The 20,677-nt window shown below is 41.4% G+C and overlaps 1 protein-coding gene across 7 annotated transcripts in view; it reads left to right on the top strand.

Moving 5' to 3' along the window:
* Window positions 1-20,677, top strand: part of STS (steroid sulfatase) — a 125,598-nt gene that overhangs the window by 36,011 nt on the left and 68,910 nt on the right. For all 7 annotated transcript variants that reach the window (XM_054813487.1, XM_054813486.1, XM_054813488.1 and 4 more), the window contains one exon: window positions 13,428-13,564. In XM_054813487.1, the coding sequence (XP_054669462.1) occupies window positions 13,428-13,564 (137 nt within the window). The remainder of the gene's footprint in view (window positions 1-13,427; window positions 13,565-20,677) is intronic.

Here is a 20,677-nt window from a genome sequence, read left to right as displayed (position 1 = left end):
TACAGGAATGCTGCAATTACAGTGAGAATTATAACCCAGACAATTCAGAGTCAATGTTAAATTAAAGAATATCCAAGCATATTAAGGTATTGAGAAGCAATTAGGGCATTCAAGCAATCTTAACTGTGCCCTGTAGTGAATTCACATGCAAAGTATATAACCATAAAACTTGCTCCTGGGAATAGGAGTAATTAGATTAATATTCACTGAACTGATCTGTCCCATGTATTAGTGTGAGCAACAAAATCAATATTTACTTTGACACACTGGTTCTGGCATTGTATAGTTCATACCTGTCAATTCCAGTGCTCCAGTAGACCACTGCTTTTATGACTAGTCTACTGACTTTGGCCATTTGTAGGGGAATGGCTGTCAAGAGGCAACCAGGTTGCAGCAGCTGTCAGATATCTGACTCTCTTAAGTGAAGGGCTACCAGTTTTTTGGAAGCCACGGTTGCTCCACAGCATTCTTGTCATTCCACTTCTTTCAGTGAGCAGTCTCTCTCAAGCCTTCTTTAGCCACATGTTTGACTCAACACTTGATTTGTCATACAGGCTTCTTTTATTTAAACAATACAGTAAGTAGCAAGCTCAGTCCTGTACACCAGTAATTTCTGTGCATAAGTATATCAGAGTTCAAACAATCCTGAATTTGAAGAATTCGGTCATTCGCCTTAACTGGTTTTAATACATTCTATCATTAAACTAAAAATCATCAGCTATCATGCATGTTTTAATTGGTTAATTACCTTTACAATAAATATATGATGAAGCTCCAATCTTCAGCAGCACTGGTACTTCCTATATAGCTCTTTTATGCTATATTTATATATAATATATATGAATGTATATATAGTTACATATTTACAACATATATGTTTTATTTATATAAGTTTATTATACCTACCGCATATATTACCTTTATAAGTTCTTCAAAGTTCAGGCAATGGACTCCCTGACTTTATTCTCTTTTCTAGCTATTTCTCAGTCATATTGTCAGCTTTATGACTTCTTACAATGTATATAATAATGAGATTTTGTATTTTTCAAGTCGTCTTATAATTTCTTCATAGCATATAGCTACGTGCTGTTATACTTACTTTGGTTTGGTTTTTGGACAGGTAATACTGTACTTGTTCTTCCTTAGTCTAGGATATCTGTACTACTGTTTTCATTTGTTCTTAGGTAGATTGAAAGAGACCAAATACAATATTCAATGCTCAGAAATGGCACTGGAGAAGAATATATACAATATACAAGTGTCAGATCCAGTGCATGAAAACAAATACTGATTTAGTTGCTCCCCCTAATCGTAAGGGGGCAGATAAGCTCAGTGTATGTTAATTCTAATTACTTTTTCCCAAGAACAAGTGTATAATATTGTAAACCTATCAGAACACTCTCTAGAGATTACAGTGTATTGGAAAGTCAAATGGATGCTAATTATTTCTTGTTAAGTTCAATGCGGTTGTCACTCGTGTCTTCAGCATGTCTTTTGATGACCAGCTGCACAGACAGTCCAAATTTGGAAAATGCCAGACACTTCATGGAATCATAGACTCATAGAATGTCCTGAGTTGGAAGGGACCCACAAGGATCGTCGAGTCCAACTCCTGGCTCCACACAGGACCAGCCGAATCAGACCATATGACTGAGAGCGTTGTCCAGATGCTTCTTGAACTCAGTCAAGCTCGGTGCTGTGACCACTTCCCTGGGGAGCCTGTTCCAGTGGCCAACCACCCTCTCAGTGAAGAACCTTTTCCTGATATCCAACCTAAACCTCCCCCGTCACAGCTTCACACCATTCCCTCGGGTGCTATCACTGGTCACCAGAGGGAGGAGATGAGCGCCTGCCCCTTCGCTCCCCCTCATGAGGAAGCTGTAGGCCGCGATGAGGTCTCCCCTCAGTCTCCTTTTCTCTAGGCTGAGCAAACCAAGGGACTTCAGCTTCTCCTTATATGTCTTCCCCTCTAGACCCTTCACCATCTTTGTTGCCCTCCTTTGGACACGCTCCAATAGTTTTATGTCCTTTTTGCACTGTGGCGCCCAAAACTGCACGCAGTACTCGAAGTGAGGCCACACCAGCGCGGTGTAGAGTGGGACAATCACTTCCCTAGACCAGCTAGCAATGCCGTGCTTGATGCACCCCAGGATACAGTCGGCCTTCCTGGCAGCCTGGGCACACTGTTGACTCATGTTCAACTTGCTGTCAACCAAGACCCCCAAGTCCCTTTCAGCATGGCTAGTCTCCAGCATCTCATCGCCCAGTCTGTATGTATAGCCAGGGTTGCCCCTTCCCAGGTGCAGAATCTGGCACTTGCCCTTGTTAAACCTCATGCGGTTGGTGATTGCCCAGTTCTCCAATCTGTCCAGATCTCTCTGCAAGGCCTCTCCACCCTCAACGGCATCAACAGCTCCTCCCAATTTGGTGTCATCTGCAAACTTGCTCATGACACCTTCTAGTCCTACATCCAAGTCATTTATGAAAAAGGCTGACCGAGAGCCTACGGGTCAGGATTAAAGGGAGGGCAGGGACAGGGGATATCACAGCAGGGGTCTGCTACAGGCCACCTGACCAGGGGGACCGAGCAGATGAAGCCCTCTATAGGCAGATAGGAGCAGCCTCACACTCACAAGCCCTGGTCCTTATGGGGGACTTCAACCACCCTGACATCTGTTGGAGGGACAATGCAGCTGAGCACAAGCAATCCAGGAAGTTCCTGGAATGTGTCGATGGCAACTTTCTCCTCCAAGTGACAGAGGAGCCCACGAAGAGAGGTGCCATGCTGGATCTTATTCTCACCAATAAGGAGGGCCTGGTAGGGGATGTGAAGCTCAAGGGCAGCCTTGGCTGCAGTGACCACAAAATGGTGGAATTCAGGATCCTCAGGGCAGCGAGGAGGGTGCACAGCAAGCTCACTACCCTGGACTTCAGGAGAGCAGACTTTGGCCTCTTCAGGGATCTGCTTGGTAGAATACCATGGGACAAAGCCCTGCAAGGAAGAGGGGCCCAAGACAGCTGGCTAATATTCAAGGGTCACCTCCTCCAAGCTCAGGAGCAATGCATCCCAACAAAGAGGAAGTCAAGCAAAAACACCAAGAGGCGCCCGTGGATGAACAAGGAGCTCCTGGGCAAAGTCAAACAAAACAAGGAAGCCTACAGAGGGTGGAAGCAAGGGCAGGTAGCCTGGGAAGAATACAGAGAAACTGTCCGAGCAGCCAGGGAGCAGGTTAGGAAAGCCAAAGCCCTGATAGAAATTAGTCTGGCCAGGGATGTCAAGGGCAACAAGAAAAGCTTCTATAGGTATGTTAGTGAGAAAAGGAGGACGAGGGAAAATGTGGGTCCCCTCCGGAATGAAACGGGTGACCTGGTTACCCAGGATATGGAGAAGGCTGAGGTACTCAATGACTTCTTTGCCTCAGTCTTCACAGGCAAGTGCTTGAGCCACACTGCCCAGGTCGCAGAAGGCAGGGACTGGGAGAATGTAGAACCGCCCACTGTAGGAGAAGATCAGGTTCGAGAACATCTAAGGAACCTGAAGGTGCACAAGTCCATGGGACCTGATGAGTTACATCCGCAGGTATTGAGGGAACTGGCGGATGAAGTGGCCAGGCCACTCTCCATCCTATTGGAGAAGTCCTGGCAGTCCGGCGAAGTTCCCACCGACTGGAAGAGGGGAAACATAACCCCCATTTTTAAGAAGGGTAAAAAGGAAGACCCGGGGAACTACAGGCCAGTCAGTCTAACCTCCATGCCTGGCAAGATCATGGAGCAGACCCTCCTGGAGACTATGCTCAGGCACATGGAAAATAAGGAGGTGATTGGTGATAGCCAACACGGCTTCACTAAGGGCAAATCGTGCCTGACAAATCTGATGGCCTTCTATGATGGGGTTACAGCGTCGGTGGATAAGGGAAGGGCAGCTGATGTCATCTCCCTGGACTTGTGCAAGGCATTTGACACTGTCCCGCACGACATCCTTGTCTCTAAATTGGAGAGACACGGGTTCGATGGATGGAGCACTCGCTGGATAAGGAATTGGCTGGATGGTCACACTCATAGAGTTGTGGTCAACGGCTCAATGTCCAAGTGGAGAACAGTGACAAGTGGTGTTCCTCAGGGGTCGGTACTGGGACCAGCATTGTTCAACATCTCTGTCGGCGACATGGACAGTGGGATCGAGTGCACCCTCAGCAAGTTTGCTGATGACACCAAGCTGTGTGGTGTGGTCGACATGCTGGAGGGAAGGGATGCCATCCAGAGGGACCTTGACAGTTTGGAGAGGTGGGCCCATGCAAACCGCATGAAGTTCAACAAGGCCAAGTGCAAGGTCCTGCACATGCGTCAGCACAATACCAAGCGCAGCTACAGGCTGGGCGAGGAATGGATTGAGAGCAGCCCTGAGGAGAAGAACTTGGGGGTATTGATTGATGAGAAGCTCAACATGAGCCGGCAGTGTGCGCTTGCAGCCCAGAAAGCCAACTGTGTCCTGGGCTGCCTCAACAGAGGTGTGACCAGCAGGTTGAGGGAGGTGATCCTGCCCCTCTACTCTGCTCTTGTGAGACCCCACCTGGAGTACTGCGTCCAGCTCTGGGGGCCCCAGTACAAGAGAGACATGGAGCTGTTGGAGAGAGTCCAGAGGAGGGCCACGAAGCTGATCAGAAGGCTGGAGCACCTCTCCTGTGAGGACAGGCTGAGAGAGTTGGGGTTGTTCAGACTGGAGAAGAGAAGGCTCCAGGGAGATCTAGTTGCAGCTTACCGGTACCTGAAGGGGCCTACAGGAAAGATGGAGAGGGACTGTTTATCGGAGTGTAGTGACAGGACAAGGGGTAATGGGTTTAAGCTGAAGGAGGGTCAATTTAGATGTTAGAAAGAAATTCTTTACTGTGAGAGTGGTGAGGCACTGGCACAGGTTGCCCAGAGAGGTTGTGGAGGCCCCATCCCTGGAAGTGTTCAAGGCCAGGTTGGATGGGGCTTTGGGCAATGTGGTCTAGTGGAGGGTGTCCCTGCTCATGGCAGGGATGTTGGAACTAGATGATCTTTAAGGTCCTTTCCAACCCAAACCGTTCTATGATTGTATGAAAACATTAAAAAGAACTGGCCCTAAAATTGAGCCCTGGGGAACCCACTAGTGACTGGCTGCCAGCCTGATGTAACCCTGTTTACCATAACTTTTTGGGCCCAACCCGTCAGCCAGTTGCTCACCCATTGCACTATGTTTTTGTCAAGCTGTATGCTGGACATTTTGTCCAGAAGGATACTGTGAGAGACAGTATCAAAAGCTTTACTGAAATCTAAAAAAATGACATCAACTGGCTTGCCTTGGTCAACTAGATGGGTGACCTTGTCATAAAAGGAAACTAAGTTTGTTACACAGGCCCTTCCTCTCACGAACCCGTGTTGGCTGTGACCAATGACTGTATTGTCCTTCAGGTGTTTTTCGGTAACTCCCAGCATAATTTTCTCCATAATTTTACCAGGCACTGAAGTGAGACTGACAGGCCTGTAGTTACCAGGGTCTTCTTTCTTGCCCTTCCTGAAGACTGGAACAATGTTTGCCAGCTTCCAGTCAACTGGGACCTGTCCAGATTCCCAAGACCGTTGAAAAATAATTGAGAGAGGTCTCGCAGTCACATCAGCCAGCTCTCTGAGCACCCTGGCCATAGGGCCACATCTGGCCCCATGGACTTGTATGCATCCAGGTGGAGCAGCAGGTCCCGCACAATTTCGGGGTCGGCTGGGAGTTTATCGTTACCACAGTCACAGTCCTCCAACTCAGGGCAGCTGGGGTCCCAGAGCCTGTCATCAGTGTTGAAGACACGGGCGAAGAAGGCATTAAACATCTCTGTTTTACCTATGTCCCTGTTTGTAAGGTGACTTGTTTTTTACGTATCAGAAATTAACAAGACAAAAGTACCACACTATGATACAGAATATGTCTCTGACAATTTTGGATAGCTGATCACAATTAATAATAGTATTTAAAAAAAAAATCCTAATGAAATCTAACTTCTGGAAAACAGTATTTGCATACAGACATGTTTATATTCAAAAGCTATAGTGAAGGTGATGTTGAACATGCAGATTTATTTTTTTCAGTCAGAGGTTGCATAGCTATAATACTCAAAAATTTGTAATGACAGTTAATCAATTTTTTATTTTCTTTTTATCTATTTGATTTCAGTCCTTGAGTCACTATTACAAAACACATTCAAATTTATTTTCATCTAATCTAGCAGACTGTGGTTTAGAGTTTTTCCATATATCACTAGGTCTTAAGATGAGGCAGTTGGCATGTTGTACTGGAGTTAGAGTTCTGAAATCAAGTGTTTTTATAAATCCTACAAAAAGATTCTTTATGGTTTACAGCAAAATACCAATTATAGAGAAGAGTTTGTGTATCTTTGTATACACATGATGTATATGTGCACATAAATTAAAAAAGGGTAGTAACTTATAAGCCATACCACCACGACTGGTTCTTCATCCTTTTTTCCTCAGCCCTCTGCTTGTTCCTTTTGAATAGAGGAGCTAACATATTTATTCACATATTTTAGCATCATCTGAAAATGAAAGATTTTAGTAATTTAAATCATTTAAGAATTATTAAGGACCTAACTAGTTCTGCAGTGAGTGACAGACTGCATTGTAAATGGAACACTTCTAAAAAGCAGTAGATCTGTAAACTGTGCTCCAAAGTGTTGTGGGGGAGAGAGATTTACTAATGTATATAATCTGTAGTAGGTAGAAATTCCCTTTTTTCCTCTCATGCTTATGACACTAAGGAGAAAAAAGGTTATATACAAAGGAAATAAAAGCACATATGAATTGTGTACCTTAAGCATTGTGGTGGGTTGAGCCTGGCTGGGGGCCAGGTGCCCACCAGAGCCACTCTCTCACTCCCCTCATTCACTAAACAGGGGAGAAAAGGCATAACGAAATGCTTGCAGGTCGAGATAAGGACAGGGAGAGATCACTCACTAATTATCGTCACGAGCAAAACAGACTGAACTTAGAGAGGGAATTCATCTAATTTATTACTAGGCAAAACAGAGTAGAGGAATGAGAAAATAAAATCAACTCTTAAAACACTTCCCCCCACCCCTCCCATCTTCCCGGGCTCAACTTCACTCCCGGCTTCAACCTTCCCCCCTCAGCGGCACAGGGGGACGGGGAATGGGGGTTATGGTCAGTTCATCTCAGGGTGTTTCTGCCGCTTCTTCATCCTCAGGGGGAGGACTCCTCTCATCGTTCCCCTGCTCCAGCATGGAGTCCCTCTCACGGGGTGCAGACCTTCAGGAGCAAACTGCTCCAGCATGGGGTCCCCCACGGGGTCACAAGTCCTGCCAGCAAACCTGCCCTGGCGTGGGCTCCCCTCTCCACGGGTCCACCGGTCCGGCCAGGAACTTGCTCCAGTGTGGGCTTCCCATGGGCCACATCCTCCTTCAGATGCCTCCACCTGCTCCAGCGTGGGGTCCTCCACGGGCTGCAGGTGGAATCTCTACACCCCCTCATCCTTCCTCCATGGGCTGCAGGGGGACAGCCTGCTTCACCATGGCCTTCACCACGGGCTGCAGGGGGATCTCTGCTCCGGCGCCTGGAGCTCCTCCTCCCCCTCCATCTGCACTGACCTTGGTGTCTGCAGAGTTTCTTACATCTTCTCACTCCTCTCTCCGGCTGCAAAAGCTCTCTCTCTAAGTGTTTTTCTTCTTCTTAAATATGTTAGCACAGAGGCGCTGATTGGCTTGGCCTTGGCCAGCGGCGGGCCCGTCTTGGAGCCGGCTGGCATTGGCTCTATCAGACACAGGGGGAGCTTCTAGCAGCTTCTCACAGAAGCCACCCCTGTAGCCCCCCCGCTACCAAAACCTTGCCACGCAAACCCAACACAGCATTTAAGGGATGAAATAGGCATGAAATCAGAGATGGCAAAAGTATCTTGGCTATTTGCATGAAATGCATTATTTCACAAATGCAGATATAGTAGAAACACATCCACTTTAAATATCTTCTAGAAAGAGTCAGATTTTCCATATTTTTACTTTTTTTTTTCCCTTTCATATTCCATTTTCAACACCTTTTCTGGTTTTGGTAAGATACCCCCAAGTGGGGAGTTCTTTTTTCTGATTTTGAAAAATTTTAAAAATATGGGATTTGTGGTTTAAAGTGTGTCTTTTAAAAAAGTAAGACAAATATTTGTTTATGGATTCATTCATGCTAACAAGGATTTTAGCACTGTTAGTGGTCAGAACAAAAGAAAATCCAGCTTGTAGAACAAAGTCCTGCTTTGATAAAACTAAGCCAAGGTTTACCTTTTCCTTCTGTGGGAACGAGGATTAATGAAGTGCATTCAACCAGTCCAGTCATAGAGGGCACTGTCTAACTGGTGATCTAATCTGGAAGCCATGGGGAATAAGCATTGAATGAATTTATCCACTGGGGGGGAAATTGAAGAAGAAGAATGTTTTTATTAAAGGAGAGTTACAGGAGAGGGTAAGTTAGATTTGCATTTGCCTGTATCAACACACTGTTACATGTTTGTGATGAAAATGTATCTTCAGATTGTATACTTCAACATTTATTTTTTCTTCCATTTTAGCTGTGACTCTGGTGCACTGTGACAGTGAAAATGACATTCTCATTCAATAAATCTTATTAAATCATATGTACTTATCCTTATAAGAAGAAATATATTTTACCCCATATCTATTTCAAATAGTTTCAAATAGCTTTTTCAGTCTTGTGGGTGAATTAGCTTGAATTTGTAAGATTTGGAGGATTACAGAAACAGTTTTTAACCCAATTGTAACACAGCACAGTGTTTGCCCAGCTCAGGCAAAGCCAAGTGTATCTGCTCTCATATCAGCTGCTGAGAATCATAGCACCTTCACTGGTATAGAGGGTGCAGTAGTCTAACAGGTTAAAAATATGTACTTTATGACAGAATGTGAGGATAATTTCACATCTAGCAAAAAAAATCTCGTTCAGAAAGATCATACTTATCCATCATATTAAAGGCTAATTTAGAATTTATTATGAAAAAGTAAAATGGAGCCCATGTTCCCATCTCATTTCCCATATAGAATCATACTTGAAATCTCAGTTTGATTTGACAACCGCAGGCCAACAAATTCAGAGCCCCACCTGTTCTTCTGCTGCAGTGCTCTTAGATTAACATCACTGCACAGAAAAGCAAGCAAAAGTACCCAAGGAGTTTTCAATGCAGCAAGTATTTAGAGTAAAATTGTAGGAAAAAAGTTAAAAGACCCATGTGTGTAGCGCAAAGTCAAATTAGTTGCTCTCTCACCCACTTTAAAGCTGTGTTTTGCAGCTCAAGCCTGAACTAAATCCTTGAGTAATGTAAAGGCTTCTCACACTAAGTAAGAACCTGGTACTATGCAACGCAGAGGAGTCACCAGCAACGCGATGTATTTAGATGTTTTCAAGATCATTTAAGCAAACATTAAGGAACGTCTTATGTCAGATGTGTGTAATCTCTCTGGCTACTCAGTAAATTGAAAAGACTGTGTGATTCATGTTAGGACAGAAGTTTTTACTATATTTGAGTAAGTGAATCTCAGATCTTTTGAAACTGAAGTTCCGTGTGTTTGAGCTGTGTAAAACATAGTGACAATACATTTCTGAAGGAGCTGTTTACTGAAGTGGTTCAGGAGTTAAGCTGTTATTGTCAAATTTCTCTCCTGCCTACTAGCTGGTATTGTCATTCCATTTTCAAGGTCATGGTAAAGGTAGTCAGTTACAATTCTCCTCAAAGAGTTTTGCCAGGAGATAAATAGCTGCCTGTGATCTTTTATAGGATATTAATAGGTGAGACACTTCTCCACCCGACAGCGAGCTGTCAATCAGAACCTGTCAATTTGAGTTGCAAAGAACAGAATGATGTAGTGCCCTTTCATATCAATCATTGGTTTGATGACTCTTCATGAAAGTTAGATCTTTGTGTCAGTACCATTTTAAAAAAACAACTGACCCTGAGTTATTATCTCTTGAAAATAACATTTGAAGTGGAGGCTTTTGATACTCACTTTTAGCAATACAGATATGCATTTAGAATTATGCCCTATCTCTGTGACATTAGAACAAGGCAGTTTGCATGAAAAGTAAATTGTGCCTGTACCACTGTAAGTATAAAGTAGATTTTTGTGGTGTTTTCCCCTAGAATTTGTATATTACTCCTGATTCAGTGAACTGTGTTTAAGGAAAAAGTCAAAGATAATCCCATGCAGTAAAAAAATGCAGGTTTTAAAACAAAAAATCAGCTGCCTTGCAGAAATGTTCTTTAATGAAAGGTCAGTGTTACATTAATATACATATGAAAGATTAAACTTATAAATATACATTTTTTTTTTACTTGAATTGCTGACATTTTCAGTCTTTTTGACTCAGAAGTCTCATGTATATTTGTAGCTACAGTAATGAAAGGTTCTCACATATATGACCTCTCAAATAGCAACAAACACAACTTCGTGAAAAGTGTATCTTTTATGAAACATATTATATTTTCTTTATTTTTTTGAATCTTTACTTCATAATACTAAGATAATACAGGATACATGCACAAATATTTGAAGGGAATTAAAATATTTTTTTTTATTTTCCACATGAAAAATGTTCTATTATTCTGTCCTTTTTTTTTAAAAAAGGAGAAACTTTTTATGAAGATAAAGTCCCAGTCAGAAACACCCTTATCAAATGAGTAATCTGGATAAATGTTTCCCATTTTCAGCTTATGTACTGCTGCCTATGCCAGTAAAAAAGAAAGCTTTAACCATGTAAATTGTGCAAAACCAGATCCAACCAAGGACAGAGAAAAAATGGATCATAAATCTACTAGATTAAACCTACTAATTTTTCCTTAAGAGTGAAATATTGATATCTTATGAATCCCTTTCATTAAAAGACTTTGTGTTCAGATTCTAAAGGTTAGATTTTTTTTTTTTCATTTTAAAGAAACATTTTGTATGTGCATGCCTGTATTGTTCCTTCCGTCTTTAAACGGTGGATGAATCAACTGCATGAGGAAACATATAGTCTCCCTTTGATGTTGACATGAATCACAGGTATTATCCACCACAGATTGACAAAGAAAAATATGGTAAATAAACCCAAAAATACTCTGAAATTAGCTGTGTGCTTAAAGGTGAGATCCAGACAAGTTTTCTGGGTAGTGCTTTTGTGATTCAACTGTTATTTACAATATGCATCATGTACTACAAATACTGTTAGAGTGTATAGCAGTCAATTTGACTAGCAGTTCACAATTTTAAGTAAAGTTCTATAAATAATGCATAAGAAAAAGTTCTTACTTCAGCTGTACTTTCACAGCCTGCTGGAACTGATCATAAATATCATGTTGACAGATCACATGAGCAGCAGAATTTACAGCGAGTCTATTTATTGCACTCTTTCTTTTGTATCAGTTCTGGAAATACACTGAAGACAATGGAGACTGTTCATAACTGTGACAGGAAAAATATTTCTTTCTATTAGTATGTAATTTGAAATAACTTGGGTTTTGGTACAACATATTTGTAGTGTTATGTCCTGATAACTTGCATAGACACACAGAGCATTAAATAGCAAGAGAAGATTTGGTCATATACCTTAGTCCAGGATAAAGGAGGAAAAGAAGGTTATCAGGGGTGGTCAACATGGATTCACCAAGGGGAAATCATGCCTGACCAATCTGATAGCCTTCTATGATGGCATGACTGGCTGGGTGGTTGAGGGGAGAGCAGTGAATGTTGTCTACCTTGACTTCAGCAAGGCTTTTGACACTGTCTCTCATAACATCCTCATAGGCACACTTAGGAAGTGTAGTGGACAGTGAGGTGGGTTGAGAACTGGCTGAAAGGCAGAGCCCAGAGGGTTGTCATAAACGGTGCAGAGTCAAGTTGGAGGCCTGTAGCCAGTGGTGTGCCCCAGGAGTCAGTACTGGGTCCAGTCTTATTCAAAATATTAATCCATGACCTGGACGAGGGGACAGAGTGTACCCTCAGCAAGTTTGTTAACAATACAAAACTGGGAGGAGTTGCCGACACACCAGAAGGCTGCGCTGCCATTCAGAGAGACCTGGACAGACTGGAGAGTTGGGCAGAAGGGAACCTAATGAAATTCAACAAGGGCAAGTGTAGGGTCCTGCACCTCGGGAGGAATAACCTCATGCACCAGTATAAGCTAGGGGTTGACCTGCTGGGAAACAGCTCTGCGGAGAAGGACCTGGGAGTGATGGTGGACAACAAGCTCCCCATGAGCCAGCAATGTGCCCTCGTGGCCAAGAAGGCCAGTGGTATCCTGGGGTACATTAAGCAGAGTGTGGCCAGCAGGTCGAGGGAGGTTCTCCTCCCCTTCTACTTTGCCCTGGTGAGGCCACATCTGGAGTTCTCTGTCCAGTTCTGGGCTCCCCAGTTCAAGAAAGACAAGGTACTTGGTTTGGAGAGCCCAGCGGAGGGCTACAAGGATGATGAGGGGTCTGGAGCATCTCTCGTGTGAGGAAAGGCTGAGAGAGCTGGGTCTGTGTAGCCTGGAGAAGAGAAGACTGGGAGGGGATCTGATCAATACTTATAAATATCTAAAGGGTGGATGTCAAGAGGATGGGGCCAGACTCTTCTCAGTGGTGCCCAGTGACAGGACAAGGGGCAAAGGGCACAAACAGGAACACAGGAAGTTCCATCTCAATATGGGGAAAAACTTCTTCACTGTGAGGGTGACCGAGCCCTGGAACAGGCTGCCCAGAGAGGCTGTGGAGTCTCCTTCTCTGGAGAGATTCAAAACCCGCCTGGACGTGATCCTGTGCAATCTGCTCTAGGTGATCCTGCTCTAGCAGGGGGGTTGGGCTAGATGATCTCCAGAGGTCCCTTCCAACCCCCACCATTCTGTGATTCTGTGATTCTGTGATTCTTACAAAAATACTAGTATACTTGATTTGATACTTGATTTAACATAGTCAATGTTTGATGCTGGTCCTCATCTAGTTGATCAGCTTCCATATGACCTTGTGAGGAAGAGAATTGTGTTTCACATATATGCAAAGTTACAAAGGTATGTTTCTGAACAGCAATTATATTCAGGCTTTTAAATATGTACCTGTAAAGTGAAGAAAGGTGCTTGTAGGCAGAAACTGCTAGGTTCCTGGCTTTAAACAAGTCCTCTTTCAATATATATAGCAAACAGCAATTATATTTTGTTGTTTATTTTTGCTTTCAATTCAGTACACAGTTAAGAATGACATTAAGAATGACATGCATGTCTCTATGTGTATTCAGAATTAACCTGTAATCAGTTACAGTATTCCTTTTCCTTCTCCTTATTTTTTTTTCCCTCGAGCTCTACTGTAGAAAGATTGCTTTGTAGAAATTTTTTTTAGAAAATATACTAAGGATTTGGGATTTTGTTTTATTTTTTTCCAGGTACACTGATGCACCGTTTCTTCTTGTCCTGTCTTATCTTCATGTTCATACTGCTCTATATGCTTCAAAGAATTTCAGAGGAAAGAGCAAGCATGGTTTATATGGGGATGCAGTGGAGGAAATGGACTGGAGTGTAGGTATGTTACATGTGCTTCTAGTATCAATGGAGGAAGTTCATGGAAGACTTACATTCATGTCCACCAAATGCAGACTTTGGCAATTTGGATGCCTACAGTGTATCTGACATACTTTTCCTTTATGCTTACGGGAAAGAAACAGTAATTTAAAAGGCACAATAGTCTAGCCTCTTGTAATATCTACTTTATGATAAAATGTATTGTGTCCTACAAATGCCTGCTCTCTTCTTTGACTATGAAGGTAGTCCATACAGTATGGATACAGCAGAGATATGGACACCTTAACTGTGGACATTTGAAGCAGAGTAGTTGAATCCAACCGCATGAGCGTCTGGGTGCCATCTGGCCTCTGCAGCTTGTCCTCATAAAACAATATGCTAACTCAAAAAGTGACCATGTGATATTGATATCAAAATATTTTCAAATAAAGCGGCTATAATATGCACTATTAGCAAAAGTAATTTGGTAATTATTTTAGGAAGTTCTCTGAATTAGTGAAATCACTCAGGGGAGGTCCACTTCTGTTCATGAAGCATAGTCAAAACAAAACAATTTGCCCCTCAGAGCCTTCCTTTCTCTCTAAGGCTGGAGAGCAGTTGATCATTACATCTTTCAACAAGATTCCCTTATCTCTACATGTATTGAAATGACTCTCTGATTCCAGAGATAATCACCATTAAAAACAACTAACAGGTCATATTTGAAAAGAATCATATTGGAAAACAGCAGTATTAGGAACTAAAGATGAACTTATATTCCTCCTTCCCATATACCCCAAGTCGATTCTGTTCTCAGAATAACTCAATGCAAATTGGCTTTCTTCGAGAAAATGTTACTTTCTTATTAAGTTGCTATAAACAGATATTCAGCTTTGGTGCATACATGTTTTTAAACTATTTTTAAACTGTGAAGTGAAACATAATGTATATTCCATTGCTTATTTTGCAATCAAGAGGTCTCCTTGAAGAAACTAGGGGGAAAAAGGCATCACAGCACATTTAGTGATTTGTAATGAATGTATTTAGTGCAGTATTTGCAAAAATGGGGAAAACCCTTTTGAGAAACTGTGATACACTTAGTAGGAAGGATTTTCAATGTGGAAGGTAACTGGATTAAACAGGAGGAAACCTCCTTTGTAAATCAGATTTTGTAACAAGAGAGTGACTTTTATTCCAGTTGTATTACACCCTGACTCTTTATCACTTCTGTCAAAGGCCACCAGCATTTGGTCAATCAAGTGCTTGCATTAGATAAAAGTACGAATGTCTTGTCATTTCTGTTTGCATCCACATTGTAGCAAGCTACTGAGCATTAGCTGGTCTTACTGTCTGCGTTCGGTTTTTACTATTTCTTTTTCTGTTCCATGATAGTTAGCTTATCCCAGCCTCATTGGTTATTTGCTGCTGCCGTTACGTTTTGCTGCCTCCTTCAGTAGAGGGCTCCAAGGTTTAACCAGCAAGTTGGAAAACAAGGCAGCTGTCATGCTGCTGATTCAGGCTATTTAATGATGCAGAGGTGATAACAGATTGAAAACCACAACTCTCTTCCAGAATGGCTACAGGCTCTTAGGTGATGTGTCAAACAAACCAAACTGTAGGACAGAAGCATATTATTAAAAAAGCTTGGGATAAATCAGAGATACAAATTCAGTGATGATAACATAGGAATTTTGAACAAACTCAGAGAGGAGATACATGAGTTTCCTCATGTATTGTCTTTTACAATCCATTATAGGAGCATCGGGGCAGCGGAGCTATCTTAATCAATCAGGAAACAGATCCTCATCTGTCATAAACTAGTATATGAGCATCAAATTTTGTTTCAGCTGGGGATCTGGTTGTTTGGTTTCATTTAGGTCTTGTAAAACTCCTCTGTTGACAGATTGTGTGTTTGCTCCAGGAGGTAGAAGATATGTTTAGTTCCTCTGTTACTTTCTCCTCCATTATTAGAATGATGAAAAAAAGTTATGGCTGACATTTCCAAAGGAGTCTGAAGGAATAATATAGCTTTTTGCTTTTTTTTTTTTAATTGAAGCAAGTACTTATTTCCATTAACCTCCACTGAAAATTCCAGTCTTAATGCATCAGTGATGTCAGACAAAGTAGATTTATTCACTGTACTGCTGATGTCAATAACCAGTATTTTCTTGGAATGCTTTTGAAGATGTTACAGTAGAAAAGTCAAACAAAATTGTCAGGAAAAGCTGAAAAAGTGAAAACTGTAAGCTTTTCACAAAGGGAGGTTTTGTCATTCACTAGGCAGAAATTAGTATTTATGCATAAATGAATATAACTTGCCAAAGCAATAAGAACAAAATAGCAGAGATATGCTGCAAAACCTTCTAATTAAAGACAACACAAGCATAGGAATTAAAAATGAGTATATGGAAAACTGCATTATAGTACAACATCAGAAATGTTTGGCATCTGGTAGGAAAAGAAACACCAACTTCAATTCAATTCTAAAAGAAACTTGTGATGTATTATTTGCTGAGTGGGAAATATTGTGGAAAACCCTTGTGGATAACAAAAAAAAAAAAAAAAGTAGAAGAGAAGTTAGAAGTTGAAGTACAAGTTTGGACTCTTGAGTACCAGTGAAGAAAAAGTTATATCAAGATTGGACCATGAAATGCAAATGAAATATTGTTCCTGATTTCAGAGACTAGCTGGAATCAGAAAGAAGAATTAAGATGCGATTTGCAAGAAAAAAAGGAACAGCCTTTCTAGTAAGACAGAAGTCCACTCAGACTGAAAATTCTAAATAGAAGACAATTCTCCATTTTCATTTGTTTATTTATTGAGAATCAATTACCTGATTGGACAATAATTCAATTATAAGGCATTCTCCATGCTAGGAGGAGAAAATCCTATAAGACACATGAATAAAATACTCCTTTGAATATTTCATGTTTGTGACTTGTTAAACCAATACTGAAGAGTATGATTACGGTCCATGTCAAAAGTACAAAATACAAAGTCTCTGAATAAGCTTTGGGACCATTTATGTCTACTGCTTTTGCATACTGATATGCGTATAACAGAATTCAATGTTTAAAGCATTCACGGTTATAATGTCACTGCATGTGACACGCCTTAGAGAGTTATTGTCTGGCTAATAACATTCATTTTCTTTCGATGTAGGCTAAGCACCTTATTAATGCTATTAATTATAATTTATATGAGAGCAGATGAAATAATCTTACAGTCTAAAAATAGAAAAAGAAATGATGAATGAATGCAATATCCTTTTCTTCCTTCCTCCCTTCTTCCCTTCCTTCATTCCTTCATTTCTGATTGTGTACAGGAAGAGAAATGGACATGTTCAGAAATTATTTTTGATGTAAATTGCATTACACTAATCCACAACAGATCACTGCAAAGAGTTTTGGAGCCCCCTGTAGACTTGCATGCAAGCTGAATGAGGACACGCTGATTCAAAACCACTTTTGCAAATGGCTGTTTATTGTTCTGTTAACAGTAGCAAAAGTACATATCAGTTCTTAATCCTTTGTGGAACAATCACTACTGAACGGCTTAAGTGTAAAAAAAGTATCAGAAATTGCAGTCTGGCACAAGCTAGGTAACTGTAGATTGAGGGTCTTGTCTGGATATGTTTATTATGTGAACGCCCTGCAAGCTGAAAACAACTTAACTGCCTCTCTGCCATGATCTTTTGACCTGTCTCAGGATCAAGTTATGCCAAGAAAATATTACCATCATCTGATGTTAGTTAATTAGAAGAAAAGGAGTGGAAATAAATCCCAATGTACCAATGCATCTTACATGTAATTTGTGCTTGAAATATCTTAGAAGGTTTGGTAGAGTATGAAGAGAGTCGCTCGTATCTCCCCAGTACAAGAGGGATATGGAACTACTGGACAGTGTCCAGCAAAGGGTCACGAAGATGATTAAGGGACTGGAGCATCTCTCGTATGAGGAAAGGCTGAGACAGCTGGGACTGGAGCTCTGTTCAGTCTGGAGAAGGGAAGGCTGAGGGAGGATCTTACTAATGTATATAAATATCTGAAGGGAGGGTGCAAAGAGGATGGGGCCAGGCTTTTCTCATTGGTTCCCAGTGACAAGAAGCAATGGGCACAAACTGAAACACGGGACGTTCCCTCTGAACATCAGGAAAAACTTTTTTACTCTGAGGGTGACCAAGCACTGGCACAGGTTGTCCAGAGAGGTGGTGGAGACTCCCTTCTTGGAGACATTCAAAAACCATCTGGACATTGTCCTGGGCTCCAAGTGGCCCTGCTTGAGCAGGGGGGTTGGACAAGGTGACCTCCAGAGGTCCCCTCCAACCTCAACCGTTCTGTGATCCTGTGAGATGCTGAATAAAAGAAAAAAGCTATTCACTAAAGTCAATTCATATTTTGACACAAAATCAGACATAACATTTAAAAGTCAGTCTAGAGGAATGAAGAAACTCTTCACTGAAGCAAACAGAAGCAAGATACTCTGATGATACTCTCCTCCTCTACTCCTCTCTCATTAGACCCCACCTGGACCACTGTATCCAGCTCTGGGGTCCCCAGCACAAGAAAGACATGGAGCTGTTAGAGCAGGTCAGAGGAGGGCCACAAAAATTTTTATTTTCCAGAAAATTTCCTTATTTTCCTTAATTTTTATTTTCCAGAAAAAAATCTTGTATGCAGAGAGAAGCCTAATTTATCATGGCTTTTCAGCTGATGTAGTCATTTGTAACAGTTTTATACTGGTATACATCTTAAGTCTAGAAGGTTTATTTTTGAGCTGGTTTTGTTACCATGAAAGATGTTTAGCCAGCATCTCTGAGGAAGAAGGTATTCAGCCAATACAGGTACTCTGTGACTAGAACAGCATTTTCCCACCCTGTTCTGCCATCCTGCTCTTACTCCAACATTAAGAGACCGTTTCTTCAGCTGAGACAGTAGTAAAACTCTTGAAGCACATTCACTCTTCAGGTCAGATCTGGGAAAATTGTCAATAAGGGTGCAGATTAAAGACATTTGTGGTTCTGCCTTTTATGATGTGGATGCTTTCCAGTTACGATCTGGGCTAAAACCCAAACTCATTTCATATGTCACTAAGCAGCAATGACTTTCAGTCACTACTGAACAGGACTGAATTTAACAGGTGACTAAGTGATGAAAGACTCCCATTTCCACTACGATAAGCCTCCTGAGCTACCTAATCCTCCTTAAGTACAGTTTCCTTTTTCTATATTACATCTTTGTACACAGCAAAGCTCCTTCTTAGAACATTATTTACAAGATTACAAAGCACATCTTAAGCAGCCGTTCCTATAGCATTTTTTAATCAGTCAAGTTTAAGTAATGTCTTAGTAACGCACACTCCATGATGGAAAACTTCAGTGTAATGCAGCTTGTGGTAGCAGTGCTGTGTTGTTCAAAATTTGCTGCCAGCTGCTGAACAGATTTCATTTGCACCTGACATTGCAAGAGTTAAATTGTCAGCACAAGATGTGTTAGTGCATGGTGCTTTTTACTTTGCAAAAATGTAATCATATAACTTCCAAAATTTTAAAGGCTTTCTACTATTTATGAGCCTCTGAAAATTGGGTCTAATACAAAACAGTGAAATGACATCTAACATTGTGACCAAAATGCTCTAATAAGTGAAAAAAAATGACGTTGCTCTTGAGACAGGCTATTTTCTGTTAGTAGGAGAAAGCTCAAACCTTGTTTTAGATAAGCTAGAAATAAGAGAATCCCAATGACTCTCCAAGCAATGAGGATAGGAAGTTCTGTAATTGAATGTACTACCAACTTTTTGTCTAACCTTTGCCCCTAAAGTTTAATTTCACATATAAACGGTATGGTTGGATTTTGCTTCTTGCTTAAGGTGGGTGGGGCAGGTTATTCTCAGTGGGATTAAGGCCACGGTAAAGTTTTAAGCCAAAATTGACCTGCAGGAGTGATTTCTGTGTATGCTTGGATGAAGGTTGCAACGAGGAAACTGAATGGGGCTAACTTAGCCAAATTGTAGATAATCTCCAAAATAAAGACTGGCAAAGCAGTTTAAAGGCAGCTACTAAAGATTTTGCTGGTGGAGTGCCTCTGCATAGAAACCTTTTTAGCACAGATACTGTGGAGCTGTTAAGAGGAGTTGCATTTGCCCCACCCCAAAGAAACTCTACAGGAATTTAGTAAGTCAGTCACCCAGAGCAAGGGATCAGGATGGCAGAACGGGAGACATGATTTGCAACTCCCTTTGCTCACTTGGGCAAAAGTGTCCCTTTCAGCACTGACTTATGAATGTCATTTTGCCATCCTTTTTCTTCAACACTTGGACACTGAAAGCAATATCCGTCTAGGTATTTATAGAGCTTGTAATCATGGTTTTAATAAAGGATGCAACTGAGCTAGTAGGTGAAGGATGTTGCTGGTGAAGTTACATCTCTATGAAAGAAGCCTAAACGTGAAACAAAGGAGCAGAGAAACTAAAGATGTTAAGGATTTTTACTCTGGGCATTTAAACCTTCCCACCCAAACTCCCTTCCTTGTACCTTCAGATAGTTTTGTAGTGGATTACCCAGTACCTTAGTATAACTGATACAGTCTGTGAATAATTATACATTCATACGAACACGCAGAAGGCAAAAGTGAACATTGTAAGTCTATGAAGTCAAGTACTCAAAGATAGGAAAAATCAATTGTCCCATGCTTGTGTCTTATGGTGCAGTTTTTAAGCATATGTTTACATGCCATTTCTTTTCCCATTGGAACCCTGTCTCCTCATCACAGACTGCCTTCTTAATGAGCAGCTACTCATTAATACACATTTTACAGTAGGTGTATTGCTCATTGTTAAGTATGAATTCTCATGTTTTATTTAATACACACTATTGAAGTTCTGTTTTGACAACAGATTTCTTTGACATCTCTCATCGTTTCTGTGGCATTACTTCACTAGAGTATATAACAGATTTGCAAATAAGCATTTTCACAAAGTCTTTGTGAGATGGGGGGATCTCAGTCTGTTTCCCAGTAGAAAAGCAGAGGCACAGAGGTGATGTTCAGATTTACCTACTGAGGTATAGCTTTGCTGCCAGTCACTCATTAATCCAGCTTTGAATCTATAGTAAAGCACTAGGAATTTAATTCAGCTG

The sequence above is a fragment of the Grus americana genome, chromosome 1, assembly GCF_028858705.1.
Source record: "Grus americana isolate bGruAme1 chromosome 1, bGruAme1.mat, whole genome shotgun sequence".
NCBI lineage: Eukaryota > Metazoa > Chordata > Aves > Gruiformes > Gruidae > Grus > Grus americana.
This window is presented reverse-complemented; position numbering and strand designations above follow the sequence as displayed.